The 16,296-nt window shown below is 37.0% G+C and overlaps 1 protein-coding gene across 5 annotated transcripts in view; it reads left to right on the forward strand.

The window, feature by feature from the left end:
* METTL4 (methyltransferase 4, N6-adenosine) overlaps positions 1-16,296 on the forward strand; it is a 681,840-nt gene that overhangs the window by 16,132 nt on the left and 649,412 nt on the right. For all 5 annotated transcript variants that reach the window (XM_045041664.1, XM_019815053.3, XM_045041662.1 and 2 more), the window contains exons 4-5: positions 7,132-7,501; positions 9,932-10,001. In XM_045041664.1, coding sequence (XP_044897599.1) covers positions 7,132-7,501; positions 9,932-10,001 — 440 coding nt within the window. The remainder of the gene's footprint in view (positions 1-7,131; positions 7,502-9,931; positions 10,002-16,296) is intronic.

Consider the following 16,296-nt stretch of genomic DNA (forward strand, 5'->3'; position numbering starts at 1 on the left):
TAGCAGTTTTTGATGGAATATTTTGGGTTTAGCATCATGTTATGTTTGAAGAATGAAAGTTTGACCTCCTCCTGGCCGATTTGGATGCCTTTTATTTCTTTGTGTTGTCTGATTGCAGAGGCTAAGACTTCCAATTCTATGTTGAATTAACAATGGTGAGAGTGGACATCCCTGTGTTCTTCCTGACCTTAGGGGCTAAGCTCTCAGTTTTTCCCCATTGAGGATGATATTAGCAGTGGGTCTTTCATATATGGCTTTTATGATCTTGAGGTTTGATCCTTCTGTTCCTACTTTCTTGAGGGTTTTTCGTCAACAAAGGATACTGGATTTTGTCAAATGCTTTCTCTGCATCTATTGGGGTGATCGTGTGGTTCTTTTCTTTTATTGATGTAATGTACCACATTGATGGCTTTGTGGATATTGAACCAGTCCTGTATCCTAGGTATAAATCCCACTTGGTCGTGGTGAATAATTCTTTTAATGTATTGTTGTATCCGGTTGGCTAGTATCTTGTTGAGGATTTTTGCATCCCTGTTCATGTGGGAAAGTGGTCTGTAGTTCTCCTTTTTAGTGGGGTCTTTGTCTGGCTTTGGAATCAAGGTAATGCTGGCTTCATAGAAGGAGTTTGGAAGTTTTCCTTTCATTTCTGTTTTTTGGAACAGCTTCAAGAGAATAGGTGTTAACTCTTCTTTAAATGTTGGGTAGAATTCCCATGGAAAGCCATCTGGGCCTGGACTCTTGTTTTTTGGGAGATTTTTGATTACTAATTCGATTTCTTTACTGGTTATGGGTCTGTTCAAATTTTCTATTTCTTTCTATTTCAGCTTTGATAGTTTATATATTTCTAGGAATTGTCTATTTCTTCCAGATTGCCCATTTTATTGGCATATAAGTGCTCATAATATTCTCTTGTTATTGTTTGTATTTCTTCTGTGTTGATTTTGATCTCTCCTCTTTCATTCTTGATTTTATTTTTTTGGGCCATATCTTTTTTCTTTTTGATCAAACTGGCTAGGGGTTTATGAATTTTAATTCTTTCACAGAACCAGCTTCTGGTTTCATTGATCTGTTCTACTGTTTGTTTTTTTTTTGGGGGGGGGTTTGATAGCGTTGATTTCTGCTTTAATCTTTATTATTTCCTGTCTTCTGCTGGTTTTGGGTTTTATTTGCTGTTCTTTTCCAGCTCCCTAAGGTGTAAGGTTAGGTTGTATATCTGAGACCTTCCTTCTTTAGGAAGGCCTGGATTGCTGTATACTTCCTTCTTATGACCACCTTTGCTGCATTCCAGAGGTTTTTGGCTGTGGTATTATAATTTTCATTAGCTTCCATGCACTTTTTAATTTCCTCTTTAACTTCTTGGTTAGCCCATTCATTCTTTAGTAGGATGTTCTTGAGTCTCCACATGTTTGTTACCTTTCCAAATTTTTTCTTGTGGTTGATTTCGAGTTTAATAGCATTGTGATCTGAAAATATGCATGGTATGATCTCCATCTTTTTGTACTTACTTAGGGCTGATATGTGTCCCAGTATGTGATCTATTCTGGAGAATGTTCCATGTGCACTGGAGAAGAACGTATATTCTGCTGCTTTAGGATGAATGTTCTGAATATATCTTTTAAGTCCATTTGGTCTAGTATTTCATTCAAAGCCATTGTTTCCTTGTTGATTTTCTGTTTAGGTTATGTGTCCATAGCTGTGAATGGGGTGTTGAAGTCACCTAGTATTATGGTATTATTATCAATGAGTTTCTTTATGTTTGTGATTAATTGATTTATATATTTGGGTGCCACCACATTTGGAGCTTAAATGTTTACAATTGTTAGATCTTCTTGGTGGATAGACCCCTTAATTGTGATATAATGCCCTTCTGCATCTCTTGATACAGTCTTTATTTTAATGTCTAGATTGTCGGATATAAGTATGGCTACTCTGGCTTTCGTTTTTTGACCGTTAGCATGATAGATGGTTCTCCATCCCCTTACTTTTGATCTGAAGGTGTCTTTAGGTCTACAGTGGGTCTCTTGTAAACAGCATATAGATGGATCTTATTCTATTACCCTATGTCTTTTGATGGGAGTGTTTAGAGTGAGTACTGAAAGATACGAATTTATTGCCATTATGTTGCCTGTAGAGTTGGAGTTTCTGATAGTGTTCTCTGGTCCTTTCTACTCATTGCTGCTTTTGTTTTGTTTTGTTTTGTTTTGTTTTTGTTTTGTTTTTTTGGTCTTTTCTCCCCCCAGAGAGTCCCCCTTAAAATTTCTTGCAGGGCTGGTTTAGTGGTCAGGAACTCCTTTAATTTTTGTTTGGGAAACTTTTGATCTCTCCTTCTGTTTTTTTTTTTAATTTTTTTTTTCAACATTTTTATTTATTTTTGGGACAGAGAGAGACAGAGCATGAACGGGGGAGGGGCAGAGAGAGAGGGAGACACAGAATCAGAAACAGGCTCCAGGCTCCGAGCCATCAGCCCAGAGCCTGATGCGGGGCTCGAACTCACGGACCGCGAGATCGTGACCTGGCTGAAGTCGGACGCTTAACCGACTGCGCCACCCAGGCGCCCCTCTCTCCTTCTGTTTTGAATGACATCCTTGCTGGATAAAGAATTCTTGGCTGCATATTTTTCTGATTCAGCACATTGAATATATCCTGCCACTCCTTTCTGGCCTGCCAAATTTCTGTGGATAGGTCTGCTGCAAACCTCATCTGTCTTCCCATGTAGGTTTAGGACTTTTTTCCCTTGCTGCTCTCATGATTTCCTCCTTGCCTGAGTATTTTGTCAATTTGACTATGATATGCCTTGTTGATGGTCAGTTTTTGTTGAATCTAAAGGGGGTCCTCTGTGCTTCCTGGATTTTGATGTCTGTGTCTTTCCCTAGGTTAGGAAAGTTTTCTGCTATGATTTGCTCATATAACCCTTCTACCCCTATTTCTCTCTTCCTCTTCTGTGACCCCTATGATTCTGATGTTGTTCCTTTTTTTTTTTTTTTAAATTTTTTTTTTCAACGTTTATTTATTTTTGGGACAGAGAGAGACAGAGCATGAATGGGGGAGGGGCAGAGAGAGAGGGAGACACAGAATCGGAAACAGGCTCCAGGCTCTGAGCCATCAGCCCAGAGCCCGACGCGAGGCTCGAACTCCCGGACCGCAAGATCGTGACCTAGCTGAAGTCGGACGCTTAACCGACTGCACCACCCAGGCGCCCCTGTTGTTCCTTTTTTAATGAGTGACTAATTTCTCTAATTCTTAAATCGTGGTCTTTTTTTTTTTTTTTTTTAAAGATGAGGGAGATTTTTTTTTTTTTCAACATTTATTTATTTTTGGGACAGAGAGAGACAGAGCATGAACGGGGGAGGGGCAGAGAGAGAGGGAGACACAGAATCGGAAACAGGCTCCAGGCTCTGAGCCATCAGCCCAGAGCCCGATGCGGGGCTCGAACTCACGGACCGCGAGATCGTGACCTGGCTGAAGTCGGATGCTCAACCGACTGCGCCACCTAGGCGCCCCATTAAATCGTGGTCTTTTGCCTTAATCTCCCTTTTTTTTCCTGCTTCATTATTCTCTGTACATTTGTCCTCGCTGATTCTCTGTTCTGCCTCATCCATCCTTGCTGCCACAGCATACATCTGTGATTGCAGCTCAGTTATATCATTTTTAATTTCATTCTGACTATTTTTTACTTCTTTTATCTCTGCAGAAAGGGATTCTAATCTATTTTCAACCCCAGCTAGTATTTTTATTATTGTGATTCTAAATTCTGGTTCACACATCTTGCTTGTACTGTGTTAAGTCCCTGGCTGTCATTTCTTCCTATTCTTTCTTTTGGGGTGAATTCCTTTGTTTCATCATTTTGAAGAAAGAAAAGAAATTAATACGGTAAAAAAAATAAAATTAAAAAATTAAAGCAGCACAAAAAAATCGAATAAGTGATGCTAGATCCTAGGTGTGTTTTGGTCCGTTTGTTGAAAGGAGCTTGGTATAGTAGAGAAAAAAGGGAAAGATATGAAAAGAAAGAAAAGGAAAAAATAAGAAAAGAAAAACAGAAAAATAAAATGTTTGAAAATTTGAAAAAGTGAATACACTAAAATATAATACAATGAAATAATGGAAGTAAAATAGAATGTAAAAAATTTACAGAAAAGTGAAAAATATTGTAAAAAATTAAAAAATATTTTTAATAAAAATGGAAAATAAAAATAAACTTCTTCTGTTTCTGTATTCAAGAATAAGAAAAGAAAAAGAAAAAAATTGAATAGATGGACCAGGGAACAGGTTGAAGATAATTGAAATTACATCAGTTTCCCCTAGAAGTCAAGCTATGAAGCACTTTATAGTCTGTAACTAAGCAGGTGGAGAGACTTGTGTTCCTGTAGCACGAGGTTGGCCAAGTTGGGCAGGGTTTAGTGTAACGGCTCCATTCTCCATTAGATGTCGCTGCTTAGCTTACTGGGGTGGATTGTTGTGGTGCATGTAGGTGTGTATGCGCATGTGTGTGAGGGCTGAGTATGGTGTCACCCAGCTACCCAGACTCTAGTATCAGAACTCTGTGCTCTCCCTGATTGGCAATTGAGCACCCCTCCTTTGTCTCCGGTTCTATCCACTCCCCACTTTTACATTCCATGACCAAGCCATTAGGCTGCCAGGTGGCACCTCCCTCCTGAGTTTTTCCCAGGTGTGGCTGTATTTCCCAACTCCTCACTTCTGAGGGACTGTGACTTTGACCCATTCTGACCCTCTGGCGGAGCATCTCACTGAGCAATGGCCAGGTGCTCGGCTGCCCCCAGGAACATTCGTGGGACCCTGCTGCTGCTGATTCCCAAAGACAATGGCTGGGTGCCAGCCTGCCCCAGAAAAAGTTCATGTGATTGTATAGCAGCAGCATTTCAGGGATTATGGTAAATTACAACACACATCTGGCACCAGGCTTCCCCCTTAAAGTTCTTGTTCTAGCACCAGCCAATGTGGTCATTCTCAGGTCCACTGGGATCTTTGCCTATGGGGTGACCACACATCCTCCACCAAATGTCCTCATAGCAGGGGAACCACCTCTCCCTGTGTGGCCTGAGGACCCCTTGGATCTCGTTCTCTGTTCCTGGGGATTCGCTGTTCCTATCACAGCAGCTCTGGGTAATGAGCTGTGGAGTTTCAGACTCTGTGCTCCCTCTGTTTATAGAGTCTTAGTGGAATTTAAACCCTCTCCTTTCTCCTTTCCCCCACTTTTTTTTTCAGTCCCTTGCGTACTCTTTCTTTTCTCTCCAGCTGCTTTTGGGGGTTGGTGGATGCTTTCCTGTGCTCTCCCCCTGTCTCTATCCTCTCTCCACAAGCAAAAACAGCTCCCTACCCTCCGCTGTTTCTCTCTCCCCCAGTTCACCTCTCCATGCTATGTACCTGCCGAGTTCTGTGGTTCAGGTTGTTCAGATTGTTGTGTTAACCCTCACATCAGTTTTCTAGGTGTACAGTATGGTTTAGTGTTGATCTGGCTGCATTTCAGGGATGAGAGGCCCCAAAAAAACTTCCAGGCTGTTCCGCCATCTTGGCACCCTGTGATTTTCTTAAACAAAGGTTTTGAAGCTTGCTCTAAGCTTTTTTAGTTAGAACCAGAGCAGCCTTTATTTTAGAGCTATTTTTCTCCCCAACATTGAGGCAATACCCTTTTGAGTAGTCTACCTGTTGCTTTGTAAATTAGGAGATTTTCCATTCTGGCTGTTGGGAGCATTGTTCCCAGCTCTCTATGAGCTCTGTGTATTGTTTCCTATGATCATTTCACATCTATTTCTTTCCCTGGCCTTGGGTAGACTTAAGTGGACCCTTCTGCAGCTTATAAGAACTCTCTGTGTAGTCTCCTCTTTGGTATCCTGCCTGGCAAATTCTAGCTGCTTTGACCTTTCCAGACCTTTCCAGCCCCATCTTCCCAAGTCAACTCATGGACTCTGAATGGGTCTCCTTCTCTGTGCTGCTGCCTGGAAACTCTCAAGGTAGTAAGCTGGAGAAATCATTTTGTTTCTCCTTTTTTTTAGGGACCACTGTTCTTCATTACTTGACATCCATCTAAGGCCTGAAAGCCTTTTTAATAAATTACACATTTTATACATTTGTAAAAAGTAATTTCAGATGAAAAGTGAAATCTGACTTCTGGTACTCCATCTTGTCCAGAAGTGGAACTTAGATTTCAATTTTATAATTATTGTAGTTATATTTTCGCAGAACTGTGTTTTTATGTTCATTTAACAGTTTCTTTTTTTTTTTTAATTAAAAAAATTTTTTTTAATGTTTATTTCTTGAGAGACAGAGACAGAGTGTGATTGGGGGGAGGGGCAGAGAGAGAAGGAGACACAGAATCCAAAGCAGGCTCCAGGCTCCAAGCTGTCAGCACAGAGCTCAATGCGGGCCTTGAACTCAGAAACTGCGAGATCATGACCTGAGCTGAAGTCGGACACTGAACCGACTGAGCCACCCAGGTGCCCCAACAGTTGCTTTTTTCTTTACAATTTAAGTACTATATTAGAGTTTAAAGGTATGTTTATTTTAAAAGTGGATCACTAAAGAAACAATATTATATGTGATTTAAACTTAGTTTGCTTTACAGATTAGAAATTCTGCTTTCTTTTGGAAACATGCATGTTATCAAATTCACCCTTGTTTTGTTTTTTTTCAAATTCATCTTAATACCTTTTTTTTTTTGGGGGGGGGGCGGTGAGTAGGGAAGGGCAGAGGAATAGAGATAATTTTGATCGGCTCTATGCTCAGCCAGAGCCCAACCTGGGGCTCAATCCCATGACCCTGAGGTCATGACCTGAGCTGAAATCAAGAGTTGGATGCTTGACTGAGTCACCCAGGCACCCTTCGTTTTAATACATTTTTAAGAATGTGTTTTTTTAATGTGCATTATTTAGTTATTTAACTGTAAGTGAATTTATGAGGTTTGTTTCATTCCACATTTAAGAAACAGTACTTCAAAGGTATACTCACATAGTTTTATTTTTACATTGTATGTTAAAATTATTTTAGTGTAAGCTTTAAAAATATTGATTTCATCCATAAGTTCAAATACTCAAAACATAGTAGGAATTTCATTATTTAGGTAATTGTTTTAATGTTAATGACTTTTTAATATACTGTAACAAATTTTTCTTACAGATCAGGGGACTGATTTTGGATGGCTCTTCGGAGTTAATCCAAGAAGGCCTCAAAAGTGGCTTTCTTCATCCACTTTCTGAAAAATGGAACAAGTGTAGTGAGCCCATTACTTTACCAGTTGATACCTGCAATTTGTCAGAATTATGTGCAATGGCAAAGCATTTGCCTTCTCTGAATGAAATGGAACTGCAGGCATTACAATTGACGGAAGAGGATATGTCTGTTACAGAACAGGATTTATTTTCACGGATTGTTGAAAACAACTCTAGCTTTACAAAAATCATTACGTTAATGGGACAGAAATACCTGGTGCCACCAAAAAGCAGTTTTCTTTTGTCTGACATTTCTTGCATGCATCCACTTCTGAACTGTAAGTAATTATGCTATTAGAAAAATACAATTTTTCTGTGGCATTAAAAGTCAAGAGCTAGTCTGAATGCTGAATGAGGGTCAACATTTTATGAGGATAGGGTAAACACTTCATTTTCTCTGTGTAATTTTTGTTTAAAAATTTTAAAAGTGCTGAGTTTGGGTTTAAAAAATTAAAAAAAAAATTAAAAAATAAGAATTATGAACAAAGCATCAAAAAGTAATTAGTCCCCATGAAAGCACACACAGTTGCTGCTCTGTACTTTGGAATTCAGGATACATTTGGTTTTGGCCAAACAATTTTATTTAAAATTTAAAAAAAAAAATTAAAAAATTTTTTTTGGAGAGAGAGTGTGGGTAGGAGAGGGTCACAGAGAGAGGGAGACACAGAATCCAAAGCAGGCTCCAGGCTCTGAGCTGTGAGCCCAGAGACCAACGTGGGCTGTAACCTACAAACCGTGAGATCATGACCAGAGCTGAAGTCAGATGCTTAACCAACTGAGCCACCTAGGCACCCCTAAACAATTTTATTTAACTTTTCTTTATAGCAAATTAGAAACACTGCAGATATGAATATTTACACCATAACCTTTTAGGTTACATATTAAGCTAATGTTCACATTTATTGTCTAAAATTTCTTGAAATATTTTCCTGTATAATGTTAACACAATTTAAAGATTGAAGTCCACAGCTGAATTTGGATTTAGATTCTGAAGCTTAACTGTTAGTCTTTGGGCTAATAAAAAGAGCCTTGGTTTCCTAGTTTATAAAATGGATATGGTAATAACCTACTTCTGAAAGTCATTTTGAGGATTAAGTGAATTAATCTGCATCAACTGCTTGTGTCAGGGACTTATATGTATTTAATAAATTGTTACTATTATAATCTAAGAGATGAGGTAGGAAAGAAATATTTAAATTTGCTATTTATTGTTATTTGGGCATTTAATAGCAACATTTTAAGGTATTAATTGACATAGTTCATTAAGGAAAACTTCTTTTAATTGCTATCAAGCCATGTTACATACGAGTGGTTATTCACGTCAGATTCTTCAGGGTAGATGACAGGATAATAAATTAATGGGAAATTATGCTATGTTTGAATGCTGTTTTCCATTCTTTTTGATATTTGTCACTCTAATAGTTTGAAAACTGTTACTTCCTCATTTTAATTTGCACTGTTTTGATTATGTATGAAATTCTAGATTTACCAAAATATAGCTATGTTTATAAAAGCTATGTTTATAAAAGGACAGCTCTTTCTTACAGTAAAATTCCAATTAATAAATGTGGGTAGACTGATAGAACTAGAAAGTTTGTATCTGGCAAACACCATAGTAATTGGATGTCAAAGTGGTAGGTGAAAAGATGAGACATGGGATATTTGCATGGTCTGAAAATATCTCCTTACGTGATATTTATTAATTACAAAGGGAAAACTGGAGAAACTTGGTAGACAGCACTTTAACCAAGTGATTAGAGTTAGTATCACCAATAATGAGACATTTTGACATCTCTTATTTCCTGATTACTTTGGTAATACTCTTGCCAAAAATTAATAACTAAATTTAATCATGAGGAAATACCAAACCCAAATTAGGAGACATTCTATAACTGGCCAGTAGCCTTCAAAGTGTCGGTAATAAATGACAAAAAAAGATGAACTTTTCCAGAGTGGAAGAGATTGAGGACACATGGCAACTAGATGCAATGTGTGATCCTGGTTTGGATCCTGGGCCAGAAAAAGGCAATTATAGACAATTGGGGAAGTTATATTATGGTGGGCATATCAGGTTTAAGATAAATTATTTCAAAAGAAAGTTTAAAAAAAGTAAAGCAAAAAACCCAAAAAACCCCCAAAACTAACCCCTCCTACATTTGAAAGGACCATATTAACATGGCTACAAAGATTTATAGGGCATTTACAGATGATTGGTATCTAGCTAAGTGAGCTGTAGTTATTTTCAGGTAGTCTTTGAATAAATAGCAATAGGTGAAATTATGTTAAAATTCTAGTTGTACTAAATTATAAGGGAAATTTAATTTTTCTAGGTTAAATTATTCTATTTGAATAAATGCTACAAATCCTTTTGTTGCATTCCATTATATTTGTATCTGTAGTAAATGCACTTTTAATATTTATTTATTTATTTTTTAATGTTTATTTTTGAGAGAGACACACACAGAGTGTGAGTGGGGGAGGGGCAGAGAGAGAGGGAGACACAGGATCTGAAGCACGTTCCAGGCTCCAAACTGTCAGCACAGAGCCTGACGCGGGGTGGCTTGAACTCACAGAACGTGAGATCATGACCTGAGCTGAAGTCATACACTTAACTGACTGAGCCACCCAGGCGCCCCATTGCACGTTAGTTTTTAAAGTGATCATCTATGGAAGGTATTTTCTGAAATACATTGTGTGTTTGTTTTCAGGTAGGAAAACATATGATGTAATTGTGATAGATCCACCATGGCAGAACAAATCAGTTAAAAGGAGTAACAGGTAAGAATAAATAAATTACTTATTAGATGTGATGTCTAAAAGATATTGTCCTTTGTAAATTCTAGTTACATATGCCAAAAGCATTATTTTGAGATAAAGTTTGTCTGAAACTACTAAAATATTTTCATTTAAATTTTGTTTATTTTTAAAAATATTTATGTGTCTATGTACATATGTTTGTATGTATTTATTTAGAGGGCACACGTGAGCCTGGGAGGGACAGAGGGAGAGGGAGAGGGAGAGAGAGAATCTTATGCAGGCTCCAGGCCCAGTGTGGTGGCTCAACTCAGGGCTTGAGCCAAAATCAAGAGTCAGATGCTTAACCAACTGAGCTACCCAAGTGCCCCTTTACACTTAAATTTTTAATTTCCCTAAATAGGTAATTCTCTTGGATTAGAACTATGTATAGGTAAAATAAAAGTGTCACAAGTGATATACTTATTAATGACTGAGGTTACTGATTGAACCAGTTCAGGGATATTTCTATAACACCAAATGGCAACATTTTTGCCTTCTTTGATATCAAATTTTTAACTTTGGAAATATGTACCAAAATATGGGCATACCTTGTTTTATTGTGCTTCACTTTGTTGTGCTTTGCAGTTATTGCCTTTTTTTTTTTTTTTAAATTGAAGGTTTTTGGCAACCCTGCATTCAGCAAGTCTTTGGCATCATTTTTCCAATAGTATTTGCTCATTTTGTGTCTCTCTGTCACATTTTGCCATATCTCAGACTTCTTCATTATATTTGTTATGGTGATCTGTGATCAGTGATTAACTCACTGAAAACTCAGATGATGGTTACATTTTTTAGCAATGAAATATGTAGTTTTTTAAGAAATATTGCTGTTGCATACTTAGTTGATGAGTGTAGTATAAGCATAACCCAAAATTAATTTGACTCACTTTTTTAAAGTGATATTAGCTTTGTTGTGGTGGTCTGGAACTGAACCTGCAGTCTCTCTGAGGTATGCTTGTATAGTTTTCCTCAGTAGCTGCTATGAATGAATTTGTCTACCCTATCTTTAACTTTTTTACTTTGTCAGCTTTTTTGTATGTCATCTCTTAGAGTAATCAGTTTAATTACTAAGAGGACATTTCCTTTTTTTTTTTTTAATGTTTATTTTTGAGAGAGGGAGGGGGAGGGGCAGAAATGGGGGGAGGGGCAGAGAGAGAGGGAGACAGAATCTGAAGCAGGCTCCAAGCTCTGAGTGGTCAGCACAGGTCCCCATGAAGGGCTTGAACTCACAGACCATGAGATCATGACCTGAGCCGAAGTTGAACGTGTAACAGACTGAGCCAGCCAAGCGCCTCTCCTTTTTCTTTTTTTTATTTATTTTGAGCGGGGGGAGGAGCAGAGAGAGAGAGAGAGAGAGAGAGACAAAGAGAGAGAATCCCGAGCAGGCTCCATGCTGTCAGCACAGAGCCCAGTGCAGAGCTCCATCTCACAAACTGTAAGGCACCACCTGAGCCAAACTGAAGAGTCTGCTTAATGGACTGAGCCACCCAGGTGCCTCGAGGACATTTCCTTTTAATAGTTTTTTTTTTAAAACTTTAAGTTTTCCTCTCTTATACTAGTGAATATCTTCAGTTATATTTCCTCTGAATGTTCAGGTCTAGACTTGAACACTTCCTATTACCTTGACTTCAACTTCATGTGAGATTTCTTTATCTCCACAATTATCTCCAGTTTTCTTGTCGTTTTTTGTTTATGAGCTGGGATATTTTTCTCTTAAAGTTGCAAGAATCATACAGAGTATTCTTGTATCCTCTATGTGTGTGTTTGTATGTAGATATCTATACATAGTTTTTTCTAAGCCATTTGAAAATAAATTATTTAAGAGAAAAAGTTACTCTGAAATATTTCATTCTATATTTCCTAAAAACAAAGAAATTCTCACATGTAATCATAATGCAATTGTCAAAATAGGTAATTAACATTGATATAGTACTGTTATTGATATAGCACTAGTATCTCATATATAGACCTTATTCAGGTTATCAGTTATCCCGGAAATTTTTGGCAAAATAAAATCCTGGATCATGCCTTATATTCAGTTGTCATGTCTCTTTAGTATCCTTTAATTTGGAAGTTCCTCAGTCTTTTCTCAGGAACTTTTCTCAGGTGTTTCAGGAAATTGACATTTAAAATTTTTTTTTATTTTTTATGTTTATTTTTGAGAGAGAGACAGAGCATGAGCAGGGGAGAGACAGAAAGAGAGGGAGACACAAAATCTGAAGCAGGCTCCAGGCTCTGAGCTGTCAGCACAGAGCCTGATTTGAGACTGGAGCTCATGAACCGTGAGACCATGACCTGAGCTGAAGTTTGATGCTTAACCCAAGTGAGCTATCCAGGCATCCTGGCAATTGACATTTTTGAAAGTAGCAATAAAAAAGTAATACAGCATCCATTGATGAGTCTTGCCCAAATCACTTATTTTTAAGGTAGTTGCTAAATGGTGATTGTACATGTGTGGGCTCATTTTTGGGCTCTCTATTCTGTTTTGTTGATGTATGTGTGTTTCTTTGTACCATTATCGTACATTTAATATACTTAGAAATCAGCACGATCTTCCTGCTTTGTTCTTAAGACCACTTTTGCTATTTAGGGCTTTTGTAGTTCCATACAAATTTTAGGATTCTTTGTTCTAGTTGTTAAAAATGCCATTGGTATTTTGATAGGGGTTGCGTTAAATCTGTAGATTGCTTTGTGTAGTGTGGACATTCTCACGATACTAATTCTTCGAGTCCATGAGCACAGTGTATATTTCCATTTATTTGTCTTGTCTTCAGTTTTTTCCATCTATGTCTTATACTTTTCAAGAGTACAGGTCTTTCACTTCTTTGGTTAAATTTTTTCCTAGGTATTTTATTCTTTTTGGTGCAATTGTAAATGGGATTGTTTTCTTAACTTCTCTTTCTGATAGCTCATTATTAGTGTACATAAATGAAATGGGTTAGATTTCTGTATGTTCATTTGGTATTGTGAGATTTTCCTGAATTATTTTTTTAGTTTTAATAGTTTTTCAGTGGAGCCTTATGGTTTTCTATAGATGATTATTATGTCATCTGCAAGTAGTGGTAGTTCTACTTATTCTTTTTCAATTTGGATGCCTTTAATTTTTTTTTTTCTTACCTAATTGATGTGGCTAGGATTTCCAATACTATGCTGAATAAGTGGTGAGAATGGGTATCCTGGTCTTGCTCCTAATCTTGGAGGAAATGCTTTCAGCTTTTCACCACTCAGTATGATTTTAGCTGAGGGTTTATCACATATGGCCTTTATTATACTTGGTGTGTTCTTTCTGTATCCACTTTTTTAGGGTTTTTATCATAAATGGATGTTGTATATGTCAATGCTTTTTTTGCATCTATTGAGGTGATCATATTTTATCTTTGTTAATGTGGTACATTATATTGGTAAATTCCACTGGGTCATTGTGTATGATGCTTTTAACATGTTGATTTTGATTTACTAATATTTCAAAGAGGATTTTTGCATCTGTGTTTATTGGGGATATTGGCCTGTAATTTTCTTTTTTAGTGGTATCTTTGTCTGATTCTGGTATTGGGGTTCTGCTGGCCTTGTAAAATGAGTTTAGAAGAATTTCTTCCTCTTCAATTTTTTGGAATAATTTGAGAAGAATAGTTACTAACTCCTCTTTAAATGTTTAGTAGATATCCTATATGAAGCAATCTGGTCTTGGACTTTTGTTTTCTGGGAATTTTAAAATTACTGATCCAATTTCATTACTTGTAATTGGTATATTCAGATGTTCTATTTCTCTGTGATTCAGTCTTGTAAGGTTGTGTGTTTCCAGGACCTTATGCATTTCTTCAATGTTTTCCATTTTGTTGGCACATAATTTTTTTTAGTACTCTTCTGTGATGCATAGTCTCCTACGTATTTCTGTGGTTTCAGTTGTAACTTCTCTTTCATTTTTGATTTTATTCATGTGAGCCCTTTCTTTTTTCTTGATGAGTCTGACTAGGGTTTTTCAATTTTAACTTTTTAAAGAACCAGATTTTAGTTTCATTGATTTCTTCCTCCTCCTTCTCCTCCTCCTGCTCCCCTTCTTCTTCTTCTTCTTCTTCTTCTTCTTGTTCTTCTTCTTATTCTTCTTCTTTTTTAGTTTCTATTTCAGTTATGCCACTATAATCTTTTTTTTTTTTTAATTTCCACTCTAAACTTTGTTATTTCCTTTTTTCTACTAACTTTAGGCTTTGTTCTTATTTTTCTAGTTTAGGTTATATTGTTTATTTGGGATTTTTCTTCTTTCTTCTTTTTCTTTTTTCTGCTACAAGCTGCTTTATTGCTCCTTCTTTCTACATCTCATGTCAGCTGTTGCTCGTGGCCTGGGACCAGCCTGAGTGTCACTACCCAACAGGCCAACCATACAGACTATCCACAAATTCCCTTCCTTTCTGGAAAGCAAGAACCCTCATTTATGCCCCCACATGCCAGCTTCAAGAGGTCTGACACACAGCTGTCACAGTGTCCTTTTGGGAAAACAGTTTATTCTCCCTAGCCTCAACTGAAAGCCCCTTTTCATTTTAGTACATGTTTACTCCAAATTACAGAATTCTCAGTTATCAATAAGTATAGTAATTTGGTTTCCTAATTATTAGACCTGTAAACTTAAAAATTCTTCCTTCCCAAACACCCAAGTACCCTACAGCCAAACCTCAGGGATTTTTCTTGTTTCCTTAGGTAGGTTTGTATCACTATGAACGTCTCTCTTAGAACTGCTTTTGCTGCAATTTTGGAAAGTTGCAAAAAGACGGAAAAGTGTTTCCATTTTCCTTTCCTTTCCTTTCCTTTCCTTTCCTTTCCTTTCCTTTCCTTTCCTTTCCTTTCCTTTCCTTTCCTTTCCTTTCCTTTCCTTTCCTTTCCTTTCCTTTCCTTCTTTTCTTTTCTTTTCTTTTCTTTTCTTTTCTTTTCTATTTCTTTTTTTAATTTTGGAGAGAGAATGCAAGTGGGGGGGGGGCAGAGGGAGAGAAAGAGAATCTTAAGCAGACGGGCTCAATTCCATGACCCTGAGATCATGACCTGAGCTGAAATCAAGAGTTGGACACTTAACTAAGCCACCCAGGCACCCTGTGTGTTTCTATTTTCATTTGTCTCAAAGTATTTTTTGATTTCCTCTTTGATTTCTTTGTTTACTCATTGGTTGTTCAGTAACAGTTTTTAGTCTCCACATGTTTATGGTTTTTTTTTAGTTTTGTCTTATAAATGATTTCTAGTTTCATACTATTGTGGTTGGAAAAGATGCTCCATGTCTTTTTAAACTTATTGAGACTTGTTTTGTGGCCTACCACATGACCTGTCCTAAAGAATGTTCCATGTGCCATTAAAAAAAATGTGCATTCTGCAGTTTTGGGGTGAATTGTGCTATATATATTAATTACATCCATCTGGTGTAGTGTGTTGTTTAAGGGCAATATTTCCTTATTGATTTTCTATCTGGATGATGTATCCATTGATGTAAGTGGGGTATTGAAGTCCCCTATTATTATTGTATTAACGTCAGTTTCTTCCTTTAGGTCTTTTAATACTTGCTTTAAATATTTAGATGCTACTATGTTGGGCTCATAAATATTTGTAACTGTTGTATCATCTTCTTGGATTGGCTCCTTTGTCATTATGTAATGCTCTTCTTTATCTTTTGTTGTAAAGTTTATTTTGTCTGATATGCGTATTGGTACTTCAGCCTTCATTTTGTTTTTATTTGCATGGAGTACCTTTTTCCATCACTTTATGTTTTTAGTCTATATGTGACTTTAGATGTGAAGTGAGTTTCTTCCAGACAGCATATAGATGGATCTTATTTTTTTAGCCATTAAGCTTCCCTATGTCTTTTGACTGGAACATTTTAGTCCATTTTATTTAAAGTAATTATTGATTGGTATGTACTTACTGACATCTTAATTGTTTTTTGGTTGTTTTTGTAGTTCTTCTGTGTTTCTTTGTCCTTCCTTTGGTCTCTTCCCTTGTGATTTTATGGTTTTCTTTAGAGTTATGTTTGGGTTCTTTTGTCTTTATGTTTTGTATATCTGTTGTTTCTGTTTTTGACATCATATTTTACATCTTTTTAAATTTTGTATCCCTTAACTACTTATTGTAGCTATAGTTGAGTTTAAGTTTTTAAAAAATGTTTATTTTTGAGAGGAGAGTATGTGTGCATACATGCGCATGTGCAAGTTGGGGAGGGGCAGAGAGAGAGAGGGAGAAAGAGGATCTGAAGCAGGGTTTGCACTGACAGCAGAGAGCCCTATGCAGGGCTCAAACTCACGAA

Source organism: Felis catus, chromosome D3, assembly GCF_018350175.1.
Source record: "Felis catus isolate Fca126 chromosome D3, F.catus_Fca126_mat1.0, whole genome shotgun sequence".
NCBI classification, from domain to species: Eukaryota; Metazoa; Chordata; class Mammalia; order Carnivora; family Felidae; genus Felis; species Felis catus.